The following is a 21125-nucleotide window of genomic DNA, read 5'->3' as shown; positions in this document are numbered from 1 at the left end:
TAATATACATTTCACTGTCCTGCAGATCCCCCGCATTCGCCATCTCCACGCCGTGCCAACGAACTGAATGGTCACAATAATAACAACATTCCTCCGGGTGTCTCCCTGCCCGTACACCTCAGCAGCCACCATCATGCAGTGAACCATCAAGGACGCCGCCTGCCGCAGCAGCATCAGGGGCAGACCCATCAGGTGGCACAGCAGCAACAGTCGCAGACCAGGAACGGAAATCCCCAGCATCCCCAGAGAGCTGGCAGCAGTGTGGGTGGCGCCAGCTCTGTGGGAACCTCCGAGGACGGCGAGGATAATTCCAGTCTGGCCGGCGATGATGAGGAGGAGTACCATCGAGAGAATAGCATCATTGAGCAAATCTCTGCTATTGAAAAGCCTGAGGTAATAGATGTGACTTCGCGGACGGCCAAGATAATTTGGGAGAGTCCAGCCATTGCGAATACCGTGACGGTGGATATGCGCCAGCTCCGGTACCAAGTGCTCCTCTGTGATTCTGGCAAGCAGTGCAAGTACAAGAGCTTGTACCAAGGCGAGGCCTACGAGTGCATTGTGCAGGACCTGCAGCCGGGTCAGGAGTACCTGGTGCGCTTCCAGGTGCACTACCAAAAACTTACGGGAACAGTGAGTGATCCCACGGAATTTCGGACGCCGCCCTGTGAGCCAGATCAACCGCCGCCTCCGAAACTGGTTTCCCGTACCAAGAACTCCATAAACCTTCGATGGGCTGCTCCAGCAGCAAACGGCGCCAGCATTCAGCACTATCTGCTGGAATACGATGAGGGCAGGATGCCAGGACAACCGCAGAAGTTTGTGGAGTTGGCCAAGATCAAGGCCAAGCACTATGTCATTGGAAAGCTGCAGCCGACTACGGTCTACAGTTTCCGTTTGGCGGCGGTTAATGAAGCGGGTCAGAGTCCCTATTCTCCGGTGGCCAGCTACAGCACCTCCGGAAATCCTCCGCCAGTGCCTAAACCACCTCAGCTGCTGGCCAGCAGTTCCAGTTCCCTAAAACTGGGCTGGGAGCGGCGGGCCCAGGATGGAGACTTCCTGCTGCAACTGCAAGATGCAGAATCGGGTCACGGTTTCCTGAATACCTACAAGGGTACAGAGCTGCAAACGGAGTGCCTGCAACTGAGGCGGGCGAGCAGCTATCAATTCCGTCTGAGATCCGAAAACGAAGCGGGTTTTTCACCCTGGTCACCGGAGGTCAGCTACCGCACCTTAGCGGAACGTCCCGGAAGGCCGGGCAAGCCCCATGCCAAGGGAAAGATTCATGGCACCCAGTTTAAGGCCCGCTGGGATGCACCCAGCGATTCTGGTGGTGCTGAGATCGTACGCTACCACTTAGAGTTAAGTGCCGCGGGTCCAGCATTTGAAAGGATCTACAGTGGCGCCGAAACAGAAGCCATGTGCGAAAGACTGCAACCGGGCACCACATACGCTCTGCGAGCCTGTTGCGAAGGGCCAGCTGGCCAGAGTCCCTACTCCGATATAGGACACGTCACCACGGAGGCTGTGCCGCCATCTGCCCCGCCTCCGCCGCATTGCAGTGATCCTCCCTCGCCGTACGCCGCCCTTCTAAAGCTCGAGCATCCGGAGTATAACGGTGGAGCTCCCATTTTAGAGTTCGAAGCCCAGATGCGTCGCCTGGAGCAAGTGCAGCCTCCGCAGCTGGTTTACCGGGGCAAGCAGGCCTACTTTGTGGCACAGGATCTGACACCCGGTGGCATGTATGAAACCCAGGTAAGGGCTATCAACCGGATTGGCGCCGGTAACTGGTCCCAGTGGATGAGATTTACGGCTGCAGCTGCTGCGCCTGGAGTTCCCGAAGAGCTGCGGGTGCTGGTGAAGTCGGCCACCCACCTGGGTGTCAGTTGGCAACCGCCGTTGCAGGAGAATGGTGCCCCAGTGACCAGTTACACTCTAAAAAGTGCCACCCAAGAGAGAAGGGAAGAGGAGTCGGAGGAGGAGGTCAAGGAGCCGCCCAGCTCCGAATTCCACAACTGCTATCAGGGACCACAAACCTGCGCTGAACTGAGAAACCTTTCGCCCTACACACGCTACCATTTCCGCATCCAGGCGAGCAACTCAGCCGGAACGGGAAACTCCTCCGACGTGATAAGTGTGTGCACGCCAGCCGCAGTTCCAGGAGCTCCTCAAATGCAGGGCTACGAGTTCACCGCCCAGGAGGTCACACTCAACTGGACGCAGCCGGCTGCCCACGGCTCGCCCATATGCTCCTACAACATTGAGTACGGGGAAAGAACCATTGCCACTCCGGATGCCTGTACACGCTATACTGTTAGTGGCTTAATGCCGGAAACCGGCTACAAGTTCCGTGTGCAAGCGGTTAACGCCATTGGTGCCGGAGCTTTTAGTGCCTATGCTAAGCTGACCACCCAACCAGCTCCTCCGGCACCACCTCGCTTGGAGTGCAGCGGTGCCGGCCACAATTACATAAAGCTGAAGTGGGGCGAGAACGGAAATGGCAAAGTTGTAAACTCCAATCCGTCTGGAAACGGAGGCGACTTTACCAAGTACTTTGTGGAGATGTATGTGGCCAGGGCTAAGCAGTTCCAGGCTGTCTACTCCGGCACCAATTGCATGTGCAAGGTGCACAAACTGCAGGAGCGAAGCAGCTACACCTTCCGGATTTATGCCCATACCGATCGGGCTGGCGATGGGGATTACTCGGAGGAATTCGTTTTCGAGACCTCGGCCACGCTGCCGGCGAACATAAAGCCTCCTCGTGTTGTCCAAGAGGGTAGCGTTTGTCTAATGGAGCTACCTGGCCAGTTGGGAATGCAACTCACCCTGGAGTGGCAGCACTCAAAGAACTCGTTCAACGACCGCGTGGAGTACGAATTGCAGTATGCTGTCTTGGGCGCAGCTGAATTGGAGGGTGAATCCTTGTCGCCCAAAGGACGCAGCAGCAGCTCCAGTGGCAGTTCAAATGGAGCTCCAATTAATTTGCCCAATCATGACTACAGGCAATTGTACCGCGGCCCAGAGACCAAATTCACCATTGACAATCTGGCAGCTGGCACATGTTACCAGTTCCGAGTCTGTCCAGTGCGGATAGCGGCGGGCGGCGAACTCCTTCACGGTCAGCCGTCCAGTCCGTTGCGCTACCAGGTGCCCAGTGAACTGGATCCTAGCTCGGCGACCTGTCATCACCACCTGCACGGCTCCACTGCAATACCGGCGATGGCCTCCAACCAGAGAAGCAGCCGGAAACTGTCCGCAGGCAATGGGTCAACCAACGGTCTGCACATGCGATCGGTGAGTGCGTCGGCCATAAGTGGAGCGAGCGGCGTGGGAGCAGATCCCGTGGCAATTGGACGACTGCAGCAGGAGATTTCTGGTTTCAATGCCTGTGCAGATCCCCTGCATCACCATCATCATCATCACCACCACCACCATCAGCCGTGCGGTGGCGGCGTTGGAGGAGCCGGTGGAATCTCCGGGGCAACGGACTCGCATCACCAGCACCACATGCATCATTCGCATCACATGCACCACGCCCACCATCCGCACACCGGAATGGGCGGTAGCTCTTCGAATTCCAGCTCCTCAACGGCAGCGGCCATAACCTCTAGTTTGGCCCAAACGGGAGGATTAAGGCGGATCGTTAGTAAGGTTACTTCACTTTACTCCAACCGAAGGCGTCTTAGCGACCAACAAAAGGCCGTGTGCATTGTGGTCTCCTTCCTAGTGGGCACTTTCCTGGTCGCCATGCTGGTCAATATGTTGAGGGGCTAAAAGGATACGACATTCAAATAAATGGCGCCCAACGTGGGATACCCAGGATTTGCAGGCGAAACGACAGGAGAAAAGTAAAAAAAAAAACAAACAAATATGAAACCCTTTGTCTCAAAGAAGTAATTTAAACCATTAGTTGTAATTATGTATTTTTTATATATTTACCGTAACTGAATGAAACAAAATCAAATTGTATATTGTCTAATTTTAAACAAAACATAACAGGAAATCAAAAAAAAAAAAAACGAAAAAAAAAACAATAGAAAGTGGATCAGAGGAGGAGAGATGAATAGGCAAAACCCCATTAATTGTATTAAATGTACACAAAACCGCAACAGCATACATTCACACAGCTAAATGTTAAAAATGGTATTTACTTATAATATTTGTTGTCACAAAACGAAAGTCTAATCTCCATATGTGCTATAAACAAAAGAGACCAGCCAGCAAATGAACCTAAAGGCTCACTAGTAATTGTCAAAACCTGTTTCGAAATGCTTCACAAGCTTTTACTTTCTGTGTGGCCCCAAAAAGTTGCATTTGCCCTCCCGGCAGGATTGTAAAATTCGTGTATAATACGTGTAGAACTAGCATGTGGGCGTGGCCCCGCCCGCTGTGCATGATTTTTTTTACAAGACTTTTTGTAAAATGTATTCCAACAAAACGATTGTAGATAGCTGGTCAACAAATTGCACCATCTAAAAACACTCCTAAGTAGCTAAAAAATAATCGAATGATAGAAGGGGGCGGGCATCAATGATGCCAGAGGGCAAATGCAGAACGAATAATTAAACGAAAAGTATGAATTTATTAGACTACTAGCTACAAGTATTCAGTGCTGTATAATTGTTTCCCCAATCGCTCCAATCTACGCAGATATATATATTTATATATATATATACAAAACATAGATATATGTAAAACAGCAGACGCTTCTTTCATTCTCACAACCTTTTTATACGAGTTATTACACAATTTATTATATACTTATTATACGATGAGCAAAAATTGAGAAAACCAAGGCAACCCCAGTTGGGGCTGATATATTCGCTGGCAATCCAACTATTGCATTTCACAACCAACCAACCAACCAACTAAATAAATTCAACCCGACACTTTTCGTAGGCTGTCCCATGTGGCTATAGCAGCCCCAACTAGGCAAAGTGATTTATATTCCAATTATTATTATTTTTCTAATTAAATAAATTAAACTAAATGTAATTGTTTCTTTCCATAGCATTTAATGTGAATTATACAAAACGGATTCTTATCTAAAAAAAAAAAAACGAGAAAAAGAACAAAAAAATAAAAATACACAAAACGAAACAAATGTTTGTTCATGTAAAGCATAAACATTTGCTTGATGCAAATTAAAAACATTATATATATAAATAAATAAATAAACTTAAATCAGAATCAAATGATAAATAAATGGAAATTATGTATGTTTCTATGTTTACAACTTATAAAATTTATTTGCAAAATATATATATATATATAAAACATTTAAAATAAATGCGATATACAAATAATAAATATAAACCTGTCGTTTTTATTTTTCCGATCGCAAGATGGAGTTTTACGTTTTTAAAAGTTTGATTTTTTAGAAAAGAAGACATACACTCAAAAGAAACAACTGGTACATACGTTTCCTTATATTTTTATTATTATTTTATGTTTCCGTGCAAATAACAATTTTTTATTTTATTCTAACATTGTATTTGGTATCTCGTCCTTTTTTGTCAGCAGCAAATACATACATACGAGTATCTGGCGATTGTGCAACATATCTTTGCTGCTCCAAAAGAAAGTATTTATATAAAATGCTATTTGATATTCCTTGTTATTGTTTTCGTTGATATTCCGTATATTATTCGTGTAGTTGTGTGGGTATTTGTCTACTTTAACGCAAAAATCATCTAAAAATTTCGATTATTCATATTTGTATTCTATATATATATATATGTATGTATATAATACATGCTAAAATCGTCGTGAGTGCAAGCCATGGATATGCACACCGTAGTCCGGATACATATATACCCATTAAATGCAAACACTTTCCTAGGTATGTAGTATGCGATTCGATTATTGTTTGTCGTGTTGGTTAAAATCGGTGTATAAAATTGTGGTATCTTTTGATTTATTTACTTGTTTTGCTTTGCGTTTGCTTTTGCTTTGCTTTGCTTTTCTGCTTACTTGCGTACTTGCTTGCTGGAACAACAACAAATCCTTGGTTTCAAAATCCTTTCTCTCAAATCAACAAATACACAGCGCTTTCGTCATTGCGGGTATAGTACGTTTCAGTTATTCAATGTTCATCCAAAACTTATGTGTATAAAAAATATGTTTCATGCTAAGGCAACGTTCAACATCGATATGGGATAGTTTAGTATTTCGTATTCGCATATGTATTTAATAAAGGATTTTATTGGATCTATACTTTGTTTTCGGTGTAAAAGGTATCTCTATAAAGCGCTTGCATGATATGTGTGCTTCATGGTTCAGGTTGAGGAGGAAATCTGGATGCAAACTAGCTTTGACAATACTATTTAAAGTATTTTCTTGTAAATGTAAGCCTCGGACGTCTATATCGTGCAGTTCTCATAAGGATAATCTAATCATTTTGGTTCGTAACTGCAAGTTTGTCCGAATTTATCTTTCCTCTTCTCTCAAAGTGGATTTTGTAGTAGGATGTGTAGACGATGTTTTGTAAATAAGTTTGATGGATATAGAATCTATATTAGATTGAGGTATAGGACATATAGTTTCAGTGGTGCAAAGTAGTTGTTTCTGGGTGGCCAGTGTTGGCTAACAGTTATTGAGTAGTGTGTGCTATTCATCTGAATGGTGTCTATAACTTAACATGGTGAGGTAATTTAAGATCTAGACTGAGTTAGTCGAAGTATAGCTTCTTCAGTAAGTTTAGCTGCACACTCGTGGTGTTTTCATATCAAAAATGTCAACAAAGTGTATCTGCATAGTATCTAGTAAGTGTCTGCTTCAGGTGCGTCGTTTAAGTAGTTTAGCTGCTTCATCTTTGGTATCTGGCATTCCTGGCCATCCCTCGCTCAACCAATAGCTCCCGTGGTCGAAACACAGCTGGTGCTGATCAGCGGTTCCCTGGAGTTCACGGACGTGTTGGATGGATCAATGGACAGCGTGAAGGTCGAGTTGGTCTCCACCGAATCGTGCTGACTCTGCGTTTGCTCATGTCGCCGTGGCTTGACCAACTGGGCCGGATTGTGCTGCACGCCGGCCTCGGCTGCAGGATAGCTGGACACCCGCTTAAGGGTCTGAACGGAGGAACCAGCTTAGTAACTTGGTAGCATCATGTTCAAACGGAGCAGCTCACCTTATCATTTAGCAGCTCAGCAGCATTGGCCGCTGCCACGGACTCGGTTACCGGGCAAATGTTCTTGCTCGATGAGAACTTTTTGCGCTTGCGCTTCAGGGCGGCAATGGCAGTGAGACCTGAATTGAAAACATTAATAAGCAACCATCAGTATCTTGGCCACTTATCACATACCACTTGTGGTGTGAAAGAAATGCGATCCCACTCCCGCGTGAGCTGCTGGCGAATTGCTAACCACCGAGATCGTGGGAGTTGGCGTGGATGTGGATGTGGCCGTGGAACTGGTCTCTGCATGGTAACCATATCCCTGCTGGGGCGAGTTCTGGGCGTAGGTCACCCGCATCTGTCCATGAACTGGCGTTGATGGGTGCGAGGAGTTGCACACCGAGTCCTCGGACTTCGAACGGCCCAGCATTTTGCTCACGTTGCCAACTTTGGCTGCTTCAATTAGGGTGCCTGCAAATAAATAATTGTTTATTTAACAAGGGGGAGTTAAGCTTTGCCTTTAAAATAATATGTAATTTTTATAAGTATTAATGCAAGTATTTAAACTAAGTGCTTATCCTTGTTCAACAAATTCACATACCCCATCGCTTTTTGTGTCCAGCGATGCGCTTGTTGTACGGCTTCAGGGCGGACTTGTTGTACTTGGTGACCTGGCCACTGGCGCCCATGGCCGCCCCCTGAGTTCCCTGGGGGCCTGTGGGCGTGGTCGGCGACTCCGATCCACCGCCCCCGCTTCCGGCCTGACTTTGCTGTCGCTTGTGCATAAAGTTCGGCGTAAAGAGTGTGGATAGTGTGGAGCTGAGGATGTCGTGTTGGTTATCATAGTTGTCCAGCGAGGTGGAGAACTCGGCCACAGGAGCCAGCGATCCCGTAGAGCCGGGCGGTGCGATATTGAAGCCCTTCATCAGGCGACGCTCCTTCTGGCGGTTCTTCTTGCCACCACCTCCTGTGGGCCGATAGAAAACCCATTCAAATAGAGGGTTGTTAGCCATCTTCTAGAGATTCTTTGAGCTTACCACCTCCGTGACCCGCCGTCACATTCGTATCCATGCCGCTGTTCTTGAGTATTTCCACCAGCTCGCACCGGAACGCGGATATATCCTGCTTGATCTCGTTCACGTCATCCTCGGTGACTCCCTGGGATTCCGCCTTCCGCTGCTCCACAGTCACATACCGTCTGACCAAATTCCGCATTATCTGCTGGTACTTGAAGTCCCGATCGCTGGCCTGCTGCGCCTTTCGCTGCAGGAGATTCATATGTTTAAAGGATATACAAAATCGGACAGATATATGAATATTTAGTTCACTTACTCGTATTGTCTTTAGGTGTTCCCGTCGAGCGGCAGAGGATCCGCTGCAGAAGACGCGACGCATCCACTTAATGGCGTACCAAATAGACTTTGGAGTGGGTATGATGTTAAAAGGTGGTGGGCAGGTGCCGCCCTCCTCGAAGTAGCTTATCCAGAGTTTCGAGCGAGCAAACTTCCACTCCACATCAGCACGTTCCTTCACAGAAATAAAAATATTAACAAATTAAATCCGATTTTTAGTGGATTAGTGAAAGTAACCCACCGAAATGAGTTGATACGAATGATTCATCATGGCAATTAGAAGGTTTAGCAGCACCACAATATTTATGACCGAGTAAGTTCCAAACATGAGCATGCCCCAGAATCTGGTGAAGATCTTGATGCCATCCAACTCAAAGCTGTCCAAATCTATCAGGCCGAAGACAGCCCAGAAGAGCGTTTGTGTGGTTTCGAATAAACTAAAGGTATTAAATTAGTAAATAGCAACAGGTTGCTATGTTTATTGGTTACTTGGAGAATCTACGCCACACAATGCAGGCATTCGGATCATTGGTGCCATTCATATTCAGAAGGGCACTCATGGGCGAAACTTCAGGACAACGTTTCTTCTCGAGATCGGCATAGTACCTAAAGTGTTGGAATTCAATATAAGCATCTTGCATCTACCCATGTCTAAATGGGGTTCCATAATTATATATATGCGCACCACAGCAACTGGTTGAGACCACTGCCAAAGGCGAAGAGGACCAGGACATATAAAAAGAAGAACTTCATGATGTCCATCACCATCCGGGACAGCGACACCTGCAGTGGCCCCAGATGCGGATTCACCGAGAATATATAAACCAGCTTGAGGCTACTGAAAATGTTCGCTGCACTGAATAGACCCTCCGATATCAACATCGGGTCCCAGGCGTCCCACCGCTCCCTCGGCAGATCCGTGGCGTGCGAGTTGTATATCATCTCCTTCTGGACCTATTTTACGATATACGTTCTTATTCGTATGAAATTCAATGCATTTTACGTGTGAAGCTTACCTGAAAAAAGGACACAACGCGCAGAGCCACAGTGGCCACGTACAAGGAGTTTGTGACGAAATCAATCACATTCCACATGTCGTTGAGGTACTCCTGCAGACCAACGTCCCACAGCTGCTTCACCTCGCTCCAAATGAGACCGCTCACCCAGGCCAGGATGAGCCACTCAATGAAGGTGGGCTTGGCTCCTCGCTTCGTGGGCAGCTCCTCCATCGTGTTGAGCATTCCCGAGGAATCGGCAAAGAACCAGCCGCCAATGAAGGTCTCAATCCGCTGCGAGGCCAACATCAAAAGAACTGAGAAATCGGATTAAACTCGAGTTGCTTGAAGTGATTAAAAGGAGTTGAAAGGAGTATGCTCACATAGAAAGGTGAAGTAGGAGGCGCTGTGGCAGATGAACTTGATGAAGGGCTTCCGCATCGTTTGGCCAATGCTGGAGTAGGGCGCCAGGATGTAGGCCAGCGAGAAGATGGGGAACATGATGCCGATCCTGATGATGTCCACAGCCTGCAGTGCCATGTTCTTCCTGCGGAAGCCGGGCAATCCTTCGTACCAAATGCTGGCCAGCAATTGTTGCACATTCGAGTGGGCGACGAACTAAATGGGAATACACTTCTATATGTGATCTTTGACCAAGAGCCCAGTGCACGCACCTTCTTCTGGCGCAGTTTGATGGCCAGCTTCAGGCGGTTTAAATGCATCCGTTCGCCGTGCTCGTAGACCGGACCGGTGGGATCGTGGTTGAGCAGGATCTCCAGCTCGTGGGAGGTGCGCGTGTGGTCCAGCAGGGCGGTGGCGAAGTCCTGGCACTGCTTGCGCAGCTCCTGGTACTCGTTCTGCGTGGCAGTACAATATGCAAGTAGAATGAGATATGTGTAACTCCAATGCCATAAGTGCCTACCTTAAATTCGTGCTCGAGAAAGCTGAGCCGGCGCAGCTCCCACGACAGCTCGAAGGCCGTGAGGATGGGATCCTTGGAGGAGAGCGCTATCAGACTGGGACTGGCCAGGGCCCGATAGGCGTTGATGCGCGATCTCGAGTGCCTGAGGGAGTCCTCCTGCCGCGACTGGACGCACTCGTCACAGCCACAGCGCACATCATGCGGCATGGGCAGCACGGCACCCCGATCCAGCAGGATCTTGATGATCTCATAGTTGTCGCGGTGAGCCGCCAGGATCAGGGGCGTTATGTCCGGCGTGAAGGTCGATGTGTCCTCTGAGGCGGATTCCCAACTCTTGGGGTAAACATAAATTGGCGGGAGTCATGGATAAAGGCGCCAACTAGACATACGTGATTGCCCTCGCTGTGGAAGGTGACGTTCTCGTGGTCGAGCAACACCTCCACCGCCTCAACGAATTCCTCGGAGATGGAGTGCAGCAGAGCATCCTTGGTGTCCACATTGTAGTTGATCAGCAGCTCCACCATTTCCAGGTTCTCATTGTCAATGGCCATCAGCAGGGCCGTTCGTCCCAGTGGGTCCACGCAGTTCACATTGATGTACTCCGTGTCCTGGGCCTTCTGCAGCATCCGGCGTGTGCCGGCCATATCGCCCCTCTCCACGGCCAGCAGGAACTTCTTCTCCTCCAGCGTCAGCTGCCGTATCTCCTGATGCGGCCGGATCGTGTTCTCCTCCTCCATCATGCCGTGGATGCTGTGACGCTAGGGGATGCACATCAGTTAAATCAGTTAATACATGAGTATGATCACTGAGCCGTCCACCCACCTTGACCCTTCTGGCGGGCTCGATCTGGACCGCTATGTGACCACTGCCGCTGCTCTCGCTGCCCAGTTTCTTCTCGGCACTGTCCGCCGCATCCGCGCCATTCTTGATCTTATTGAGGATTGGGGCCAGCACCGACTTCCGGCGCGCGGGACTCACAAAGTGCAGCTTTTTTCCGTCGTCTAAGTAAAATTTTCAAAGTATTTACAAACATTATTAAGCGCAAGCATCAACATAAACATACAAATGAGCTAGCATTAAAGCTTCATTTGAAACCACAAGGCTGTTGTCTAGTAAAGATAATCCGGTTATTTTCAACCCAGTTCAACCTTGAACACAACCTACACGCACACAAACACTTGGCTGCTGTTCAAGGCAAAAGCTCCTGCAAATCATCAAATTGCCATTAAAAAAAGTATTTGCACTGATTTTCCACAGCCTTGGGATACAATCGTTATCGTTATCATGGCTGGGAAACAAAATAATCACATTCAATCGGCAAGTGCAGGCGCAAAAGGCAAAAAGAAGAGCGAGCCGTAATGCAAACACAAACACGTGGCGTATACGCGATATATGGCGGCTTGCAGGGTGGCATCGGAAATCTGGGTCACCTATTGCCTGCCATTTTTTGTTTTGCTTCCCCTTTCATAGTATTAAGTACGAGTATCTGTGTGTGTTTGCGTGGTTAGAGGTGTTGTCACTTTTTGGCATTTCATTTCAAACGACATTGGCGCATCGGCAGCCAAACAAATACTAGGCTCAAAGGCGCTCTGAAAACTGTAAACAAATTTGCATACATCTCGAATGGGTTATTTAGTCGCACTACCCGCGAATTACAATAATCAAGCTACGCCGAATGCTACAGTCCAGCTTATCGACTATTTGATACCCGCTACTGCGCTAAAGGACGCTAAATACGAAGGCAGCAATGCAAAATTTTTCTAAATAGCACCGAGTGCTTATAAATTTTCATTCCAATAAGAAATAGTATTTCCCTTACTATAAAAATAAGAGTATAAATATACTAACGAGTATAAAAATCAAGAGTTTTTTAAGCCTTTTATGAGTAATACATTAATGGAAAATGCTACATTGTAAAGTCAGAATTTTGCTAAAAATTATTTGGACTAAGTTTTTAGCTTGTAAAGAAGTCACTACTTAGATAGGTCTTACTTTTCCTAACAATAATAACCTTTTTACCTAAAAAACTATGCTACACAAAGTCATTTTGATGTAATTTGTTAAATTAGAAACTACTTTTCTCCCTCAATCGTTTAAAACAGAGCTTCTAATAATTCTCCGAACTTTAAAATGATTTTTTGTGTTCGAAAGATTTTTGAACACTGAGTATCTCGAATATCTGGTGATTCCCAAAAAAACCTAAAAAACTATGCTACACAATTTCATTTTGATGTAATTTATTAAATTAGGAACTACTTTTCTCCCTCAATCGTTAAAAAGAGAGCTTCTATTAATTCTCCGAACTTTAAAATGATTTTTTGTGTTCGAAAGATTTTTGAACACTGAGTATCTCGAATATCTGGTGATTCAGACCAGGCGAAGTCGCATTTTTCCTTCCACGAGCGTTGAACTTTCATTGATTGCTCCGCCAACACAGACACACTTACACATCTAGGACATGCAGACATGCAGACATGTATGTATACAGCGTATTCCTTTGAGTGCCTTTGTGTGAGTCTGCGCAGACTTAACCTAGGCAACTTTCATTTACGTTGTCGTAGGTCGAGCACAGGTAACCATATTGCAAGCCAAGAAAATTGACGTCGCCTGTGCCGCACGCACACACACATGCAATCAAGCACTCGCACACAAACATAATAAAGAAAATCGTTTCACGGCTGACACACTAATCACAGGCAGGAGCCATCGGAATGCTATTGATTGACCTGAAAAGCCAGACATCCTGCACCTGCATGTGCAATTTAAATTCCTGCTGAAAGTGCAGCTGCTTAGGTGGATATTTATTATTTAGTTGCGTCTATTAGCAGCTAAATAAGTTAGAATGCATGCTTAACCGGGTGAAACTACTTGATGTTGTGTGAGAAACGCGAAAACCGCACAAGAACTACTATCAAAATGCTGTTTCGTTGGCATTTAGGTTTATCCCTCCACGAATCTGCTAGTTCTTATTTATGACTAGCGATAAATTTAACTTGTCTAACAGATTCCCCTATTTAACGCAACCACGTTGCGTATACGTAATGTTGATATGCACACGGTATGCAATAGCTCACCTTCTCCTTCTTCGCCGGCTTTCGCATCGCTCCATTTCGACAACTGAAAGGGTAATATAGAAGCGAGCGGTTAATCATTTGTTAGTTAGTTAGTACAAATGCTTGAATTAAAACTAAAAGTGTGAAAAATGCAATCTAGTTAAAAGTGTATGTTATAATCACTGCCAGCAACTTGAAGACCCACTTGCTTCATTAATTTGCTGAGGTATCCACCTTCAAATGCAGCGCAAATTGATGAATTCCGCCTTGAACATTTTGTCGAATTTCAGGCTTGAACAAGACCTTGGCAGCAGATCACCTCGGCAGATGCGTTTCCCGCCAGCCGCCGAAAACAAACCGACAACCTTGACACACAGAATCCTCGGCAGGCTCAGTGGGAGCTGCAGCCACCAGCAGCGGATAATTAAATGTCAAGACTGCAAGTAACAACAACGGGTGGGTTAAGGTGAGCCGGGAGCTGGGAGCTGGGAGCTGGGAGCTGGAGTGGGTGGGTTTCTGGGCGGGTCTGCGGCGTTTGTTGTTACCTTCATGGCTGACCAAACAAGCGGCCACAAAACATGAGGCCACCCCCACAAGCTCTCGCCGAGTGAGATAGCAACAGAGAAGTGCACCGCACGAAATGGGAAGTTAGTTAAGCAGATGTATTGTGTCATGAAAATGCAAATTCAATGGTTTTGCCCACCTAAAGTAAGCGAAAGTATGTGCCCACCAAACGGAACTCCATTCAGCACTAGCCCCATTTCGCTCCGTGTAAGCGAGCAGAGGAACTCAGGTTCAGGTTTGTCGCTTCACCACCGGCGAAGGCTGCTCCAACATCCGGCCACCGATCCTTGGGCTGCTGGAGGAGCAGCGAGTGGCGCGGGTGGCGCAAATCTGGCATGCATGCCTCAAGTGTCCTTGTGGCGGGCAACAAACGCCAACGACTTGTGGCTCCACACACACACACACACACACACACACACACACACACACACGCACAGTGCGTGTCCTTGGTGATTCCGCAGGCAAAGACAACGTCGAGGACGAACCGCAACAATAATTGCAGCAACATCACCAGCAGAAGCTAAAGCAGTGAGCAAAATATGAGGCAACCCAAAGAGCTCCCACCACAAAGCGGAGCAACTTACTCTGTGATTAAATTGGCTGATAGAGGTTTGTAAGTTGCCTAACATTTGTGTACTGTTGCTATCTGACTGTCAACACAAATATCTCTCTGTGCTGTTAACGTAACGTAATTTATAACGTAATTATACGTCTCGCTTTTTGGTCTATTACAGGGCATTAATAAATGCTGCATCTCAACTCGCCTTTGATTCTGTTTTTGTTTGCGGCAGTAACTTGAGTCTGAAGACGTTGCTGTGGATACCAAAGGATGCCAGCCAAGGCAACGCCAACCACTTGGAGCCCCATTCACCCTCAGTTTTTGCATTTCCCCCGTTTTCTCCTTTTTTTGGAGAAGGCCAAGCACGAACCGCTTCAGAGGCAGTTCAAAGGGCAGGGGTGCAGCCGTAGAAGTCCAAACTTAAGGTTTGGAAAGGCGCAGCGCAATATATTTATTCTACTGAGGGAATTGCAGGTCGGCATTACGTATACGCCGTGTTGTCAGCAATTAAAGGCGAACTTAGCGAGCAGCTGGCGTTGCCATTCGTGTTGCTGCTGACGGTGTCCTTGGGCGCCTTCTAATTGAGGGCACTGCACTCGCCTGCGGTGACCCCAAGGCACCCCCCTCCCCCCTCACCACTCACCCCTTCCCATTTCCCAGACCCCCTACCCCTTCCGTTTGCGGGTTTTGTTTGCGCTTAAAAGCTGTTTAACTGTCCTCCGCCCCTCGCCACCTCTACAAATGTGTCCAAAACGGAAGTAATTCGAAAAGTATGCCACAACTTAATTTAAATTAAAAAAAAATCAAGTTTATTTACCGAAATATATTTGAGGTCAAATAAGCATATAGTTTACTTAAAAAATTGCATTTTAAAATGTTATTAATTTGCAAATGCGAGACGTTTTAAAATAATATCATATATCATATAGCATATATGGTAATATACCTGTATAACGATATTACTTTGTTGGAGTAAACAAGTTTATTCACCGGAATTTACATACTATATTACATATAGTTTACTTAAAAAATTGCATTTTAAAATGTTATTTACTTGCAAATGCGAGACGTTTCAAAATATCATATAGCATATATGGTAATATATAACGATATTACTTTGTTGGGGTAAATAAAACTGCAAAAATGTGTAGAACATGATTGTGGCACACTTGATTTAAGCATATTCGCAATGGCGCAACTTACTATTATTATTTTGACCTCCACAGTATTTCTGCGAGGATTGTTATAGTTGCACTTGTGTGCAGTGGGGTGTGCGCGTTTGTGTGAGTGCGCGTGTGTGTGGGGGTGAGTATGCGTGTTTGTGTGAGGGTGGTTTTGTGGGGGGTGCAACATGCAAATGAATCAAATTTCTTGCATGTGTTCGTGCGCCCTTGCACTGGTGTTAGTGGCTCTGTTTGTTTGTTTACATGCATGGAACAACTGAAATGCAACTGTATGCACCCGTGGAAACACACACACACCTGCAACCTGAAAGTAGGTTAACTCGTTCTTACGGTTCCGTTTTTGCAATAATGCACGAAACGCGACTGGCATAGAAAAATATAAGAACTCTTTCTTGGGGCTTTCAGAATGGACACGATTTTCGGCAAGATTTAGTTCGATTTAAAGTACAAAATAAAGGTTTTCCTCAACAAACTAATCTTCAACAAATGCTCAACAATGTATCAACAATTGGGTAATGTCTTGCGATTTAATGCGCCGTCTGCGATTTCTCAGAAATAATTCTATCAATAAATTTACTTATCTATTTTTATGGCCATGTTTACGGCAAACTTTCTTTTACTTGAATTATATGACTGTGATTCAATACATTATTGCACATCACAATAAAAACTTCGTTTAGTTAAGGTTTAAATTTATTTTTTTGTCATGGAAAATGCACTCGTGCCAAATGGCGAATCCAAGCGATTGGCATCATGCTGAGTAATAATGACAATAGAAGCGCAAGCACCTTTTAAACTAATCAATCAGAATGGCACTCTCCTGCCAGTCTTTCTTATCAGCTCCCCCTTTATTTGCCCTGCCTCATTTAAATTAAGTTAATCAAGCACAGGCGCCGAGTGCAACACCTTCAGCTTCCTCTGAACCCAGATCAAAATGGATGCAAATAGATGAAAATTCTTTCGGCACAGTGCGACCTTCTCCCCTTCGTCAGCTTCTGCTTCTGGTAATCGAGAAACTGGCACAAGTGGACACTGAAGAGTCATCGACAGGACGGTGATGGGGATGCAAATGCCGCCGAGAAGGGGAATGGGCATGGGATCGAGTGTGAGTACCCCAGTGAGTAACCAGCTGGACAAAGGGTCAAAGGCCACTGGGCAAACAATGGCCACTGGAGCAGAGCAGCAAAGTAATAATTCTCATCACACAAACGTGTATTTCCCCTTTACTCGGGCAGCAAACAAATATGCGCACCTTTTAGGAAAAGTAATTCTAATTGGTTATTTGATACGTACCTATTTAAAAATAGTCGTATGACCAAGTTCAAATATTGGTTAATAATATATATAGCTCAAAGCCAATGCAAACTGGTTTCTTCATTTATTTTTTGATCCAAGTCTATAAATGTATCGAGAATATTTCTCTGTGTATGGGGCACACCTTCACTCACCTTGAGTTGAGATTTCCTCTTGAGGGCGGCAATTGAACGAGTTTGCTGTCGTAGAACCTCCAGTGCAGCAACGAGGTCAGAGGTCGAAAATCAAAACGAAATTGAAAACTGATTCCGGCCAGGCTAATAGCTGAAATCATCCGAAAAAATAAAAATATTGATGCCACGTACTTTGAAACTTTCACAAAACTACATTTCGTATACTCTAGCAGTATCTGGTTGCTTTTTATTTTAAAACCTCACATAAACGCAATGACATTTTATAATTTGATTTATATGTTTTTTTATTTAAGTAATAGGTTTTAAATAATTTTTGTGAATATATCAGAATAGCAAGAGCATCTAAATACGATTATCCGATACGTTTTGCGTTAATTGTTTACGTTTGCGTGAGGAACGGCGCGAAAAAGATGAAAAACATATCGTATGAATTATAAACAATTTGCTGCGAAAATTGTTTTCAATATTTTCATTTAATTTCCATGATTGGTTTGTTCGGCTTTAATTGCACGTTTTGACTGACTAATGAGTGGGTGATAGAGGCTGGCCGATTAGTTCATTTTCGAAATTCTCAAATATTCAAGAATAACTGCGGATATCTAGCTGGAGGTTTCTCTTTCACTTGGAATAACCTTGCGCAATTTCAAATTTGTAACATGTTGGGAGGGGCTTTCCACTGCATATTTCCGTTCCGTGCTCTGCAACCGGAAGTGCACACACACACACACACACACACACACACACAGACGAAACCCCAACACCAATACACTCAAGTGCATGGGGGTACTTTTTCATACATTTTTTCTACGGTTTGGTAACTTTTAAGAGGGTGTTTGACCCATAAATGAATTTATGCCAATTTAGAACGGCAAACACAGTTGTGGGCTTTGAAAAAACGTCGGTAAGGTGGGTTAAACATAGGACGGGGGCGTTGGCTAACCAATTAAAGGGATTCTTTTTTTTTTGGGTGCTGCTTATTTATTTAGTATTCCCTGTTGCTTTTAGCTGGGGCAGCATAACCGGATATATTTGTGCAATTATTTTTATGGCCTAGACAATAACACAGAAACACTCAAGCACACAAATGGCAAGGGGCTTGGCCATGTTTTATTTGAAATTACTTTCTTTCTCGGGCTTTTCGTTTGCCTTTGGCGAAAATACAGAATTTTTTTGGCTTTAATAATTGAGAAATATATTGGGTTGCCCGCTGTTTTCCGAGTTTCTCGTGCGCCTTGGCCAGCAGTCGACTTTCAACTGAGCAAGTGAAAAAGTCGAAACAGCTGAAAAACTGCAAGGACTCCCGATCCCAAAACCGATTCCTACAGCCCAGACGAACTCTGAACCGAGTTTAAATGACTGAGGGGGTATTTCTATTCAATGGTGGCCCCAAGAACTCAATGAAAACGGCACGCCGGCTGCAGGCGATGCAGAGCGCATGTGTCCTGTAGTAAAACGGCGGCAAGGATAATGACCTCTTCCAAGTGCAGGTCGCTTCTGCATGGGCGTACAAAACAGTTGCTGGGAACTAGGACATTCTTTTAAATTTTATGTGTCGTTTTCCACTTTATTTTCGCCAATTTCGTGCTCCATTCTCTATTTTTTTAAAATCTCACTTTTGGGCCATTTTTAAAAACCCGCGCACATAATGGCGACTTGGAACACTGGCATTGTGAAAACGCTTGCAACACTTTTTTATACTCCGCGATAGTTGTGACTTTGAAATACCTATTCAATACCAGTGCCTTTCTTTGACCAATCGATATCAACAGTCATCGATATGTGCTCCAAACAAACAAACATGTAATTAAAATTAATTAATTAAAATACATATCCTTCATGTACACCAAACACAAAGCTTAGTGGTCCACCGAAATGAGCGTGTTCCCAAGATACCCAAACACCAGACTAGCCCTGTAGCATTAACTTTACCGATTGTGCTTCTCGTGCGGACTTCTGCAATGCTGGGCGAGGATCGGGATTCGTCGGAAGATGCAAATGGATCGTGCCCCGCCTGGAAATTACGCTGCAGCGTGGCCAGGTGCCCCTACAGGACGAATAGGCCCTTCAACCTGGCGCGTCATGAGGAGTCCCACACCGTCATTACAGAACCCAAGCTGTACAGATGCCCCGCTTGCGTCTACAGCACCGACAAGGCGTCGAATCTGAAACGGCACGTGTCCCTCAAGCATCCCGGGTCCAAGGAGCGCCTTCCTGAAGTGCCGCACCAGCATCGCAATGCCAAGATGCAGTGCCAGGTGATGGGCTGCAGATACGAGACGAATCGCCCCTACGACCTTAAGCGCCACTTGATGGTGCACAACAATCCGGAGAAGAGCCACAGGACATTTAAATGCTCCCTTTGCACCTACAGCTCGGACAGAAAGGCTAACCTCAAGCGGCACCACGAGCTACGGCACTCGGGCATAGAGGAGGCCATACAAACTGCGGAGGAACTGCGCCAGGAGTTGTTGCTGGAGAAACAAATGCTGAAGGAACAACAACTAAGAGATCAGATCACAGAGAAGCAGGAGTTGAAGAATCGAAAGTTAAGGGACCAAAAGCAGAAGGTGCAGATGCTGAGGGATCAGCAGTTGAAACAACGGCAGAAAAAGCAACAGATGCTGGACGACCAGATTATTGAAGTTCCTATGCTGAAAAAGCAGATGGAGCACGCAAGTATCCCAAAGAACAAGGTAATGCCAGTACTGCCAAAAGCAAAAGAAGCAATTGTCAGCAGTGTGATAGAGGCACATGCCAAAAATGAACACGAGGAAGAAAATGTGGAATATGTCTACGAGGAAGTGCAGGAGGAGCAGCCACCCATCATCACCATTTGCAAGCCGCAGATTCTCCATGGAGACCTCAGCGATAAGCACGTTATTGTAAGCTGCGCCATATAGTTCGTAAATTCGAGCTTCAATTATGTTCTATTCTCTCCAGGCTGTCAATGTTAATGGCCAGCTGCGATGGTTCCAGTCAATAGATCCGCCGCCAGGAGCTCCTACAAAAATAGACTTGCCCATGAAGAACCCCACAATTTCCGCCCAGCAGCAAATGGACGAATTGGACGATGAGTTGGCCCTGTCCCTTGCCGAGGAAGATCGGCAGGATGAATTTCTCGAGCGAATGCTGAGCGAAGAGAAACCAGCCGAAGAAACACAGTCACCGACGCCAGAACTGGCTTGGAGTTGGAGTACGCCGGATGTAAGAATAAACTGAAAGAAAACTCACATTTCCTAACAACGTTTTCATCACTAAAGGCGGTACATCACATTAGTCCCACAATGGAAATCAAGGAGGAGCTTAGACCTGACGATGCATATACAGATAAGGATTTTCCAGATTGGTGGGATGATGGCAAGTACACAAAGATGCACAGGAACCAAATATTTGCGAATCACTCGAAGAAACCGTCGCAGGCGAATGTGCAGCGCATCCTGCGCATAATCTATGATGTTTATTACAAACCCTTCAAGGAAGATCGCAAGCAGTTTGAGGCATTTCAAATTAAGGACTCCTGGCTGTGCGCAACTCGAATGACTCGCATGCAGATAATCAAGGACATGTACTCTAAACAGGGCACGTGAAGTCAAATTTGATGAAAACCGTATTTGAAATACCATCAAATTGTACAGTTTATTAAGATAACGAATTAAGTAAATCGCACTAGGAAATTAACACTAAATATAAGTCCACAAAAAGTATAGATCGAAAAATGATTAGTTATAAGTTGATAAAAATCAGTAATATATTTTAGAAATTGTAATATCATTTCGTTATTCGATATATATATTGCAGAAAAAAAATTAATAGAATGAAAATTATAAAAAAAAATTAATTCTATATTTTCTTAAATATAATATCAATTTTGTACAAATCCGTGCCAATAATACAATCACAAATTTGATGTGATTTTAGACGATCGATATTTCTG

At 45.4% G+C, this 21125-nt stretch overlaps 3 protein-coding genes across 9 annotated transcripts in view; 2 read left to right on the top strand and 1 right to left on the bottom strand.

Annotated features, from left to right (window-relative positions):
* Window positions 1–5060, top strand: part of LOC6547499 (fibronectin type-III domain-containing protein 3A) — a 60964-nt gene extending 55904 nt beyond the window's left edge. For 4 of the 6 annotated variants that reach the window (XM_001976196.3, XM_015157097.2, XM_015157094.2 and 1 more), the window contains one exon: window positions 26–5060. In XM_001976196.3, coding sequence (XP_001976232.2) covers window positions 26–3774 — 3749 coding nt within the window. In that variant the 3' untranslated portion in view covers window positions 3775–5060. The remainder of the gene's footprint in view (window positions 1–25) is intronic. The other 2 variants (XM_026981063.1, XM_026981064.1) reach the window with 1 other exon arrangement.
* Window positions 5061–5956: 896 nt separating this feature from the next.
* LOC6547500 (transient receptor potential-gamma protein) lies at window positions 5957–18451 on the bottom strand. 2 transcript variants are annotated; one of them, XM_015156080.2, is made up of 18 exons: window positions 18313–18451; window positions 17192–17321; window positions 13458–13500; window positions 11206–11384; window positions 10773–11141; window positions 10384–10716; window positions 10136–10318; window positions 9845–10079; window positions 9483–9778; window positions 9152–9420; window positions 8956–9072; window positions 8708–8903; window positions 8447–8641; window positions 8152–8377; window positions 7716–8081; window positions 7304–7585; window positions 7130–7248; window positions 5957–7070 (listed from the first exon to the last, which is right to left on the bottom strand). In XM_015156080.2, the coding sequence occupies exons 5-18, from the start codon at window positions 11121–11123 to the stop codon at window positions 6846–6848; spliced, it is 3393 nt and encodes a 1130-aa protein (XP_015011566.1). In that variant the 5' UTR covers window positions 11124–11141; window positions 11206–11384; window positions 13458–13500; window positions 17192–17321; window positions 18313–18451; the 3' UTR covers window positions 5957–6845. The 2 variants fall into 2 exon arrangements, with proteins under 2 accessions (XP_015011566.1, XP_026836785.1); XM_026980984.1 differs by lacking the exons at window positions 13458–13500; window positions 17192–17321; window positions 18313–18451 and having other exon boundaries at window positions 7716–8078; window positions 11206–11276.
* A 698-nt stretch (window positions 18452–19149) lies between these two features.
* LOC6547501 lies at window positions 19150–20790 on the top strand. Its single transcript, XM_001976198.3, is given in 3 exon segments — window positions 19150–20073; window positions 20132–20395; window positions 20452–20790. Coding segments are annotated over 3 exon segments (1527 nt in total).
* The last annotated feature ends 335 nt before the right edge of the window (window positions 20791–21125 follow it).

This window comes from Drosophila erecta, unplaced genomic scaffold (genome assembly GCF_003286155.1).
Source record: "Drosophila erecta strain 14021-0224.00,06,07 unplaced genomic scaffold, DereRS2 tig00000092-arrow-pilon, whole genome shotgun sequence".
In the NCBI taxonomy this organism is placed as follows: domain Eukaryota; kingdom Metazoa; phylum Arthropoda; class Insecta; order Diptera; family Drosophilidae; genus Drosophila; species Drosophila erecta.
This window is presented reverse-complemented; position numbering and strand designations above follow the sequence as displayed.

Bases quoted from the DNA above. Each gene is read 5' to 3' on its own strand.
- LOC6547500 (XM_015156080.2), bottom strand. From the start codon at position 11,123: ATGATGGAGGAGGAGAACACGATCCGGCCGCATCAGGAGATACGGCAG. The intron at 8,904-8,955 runs GTAACCAATAAA...TAATACCTTTAG, and splicing joins GTGTGGCGTAGATTCTCCAA to TTTATTCGAAACCACACAAA. The intron at 7,071-7,129 runs GTGAGCTGCTCC...TCCTCCGTTCAG, and splicing joins CTGAGCTGCTAAATGATAAG to ACCCTTAAGCGGGTGTCCAG.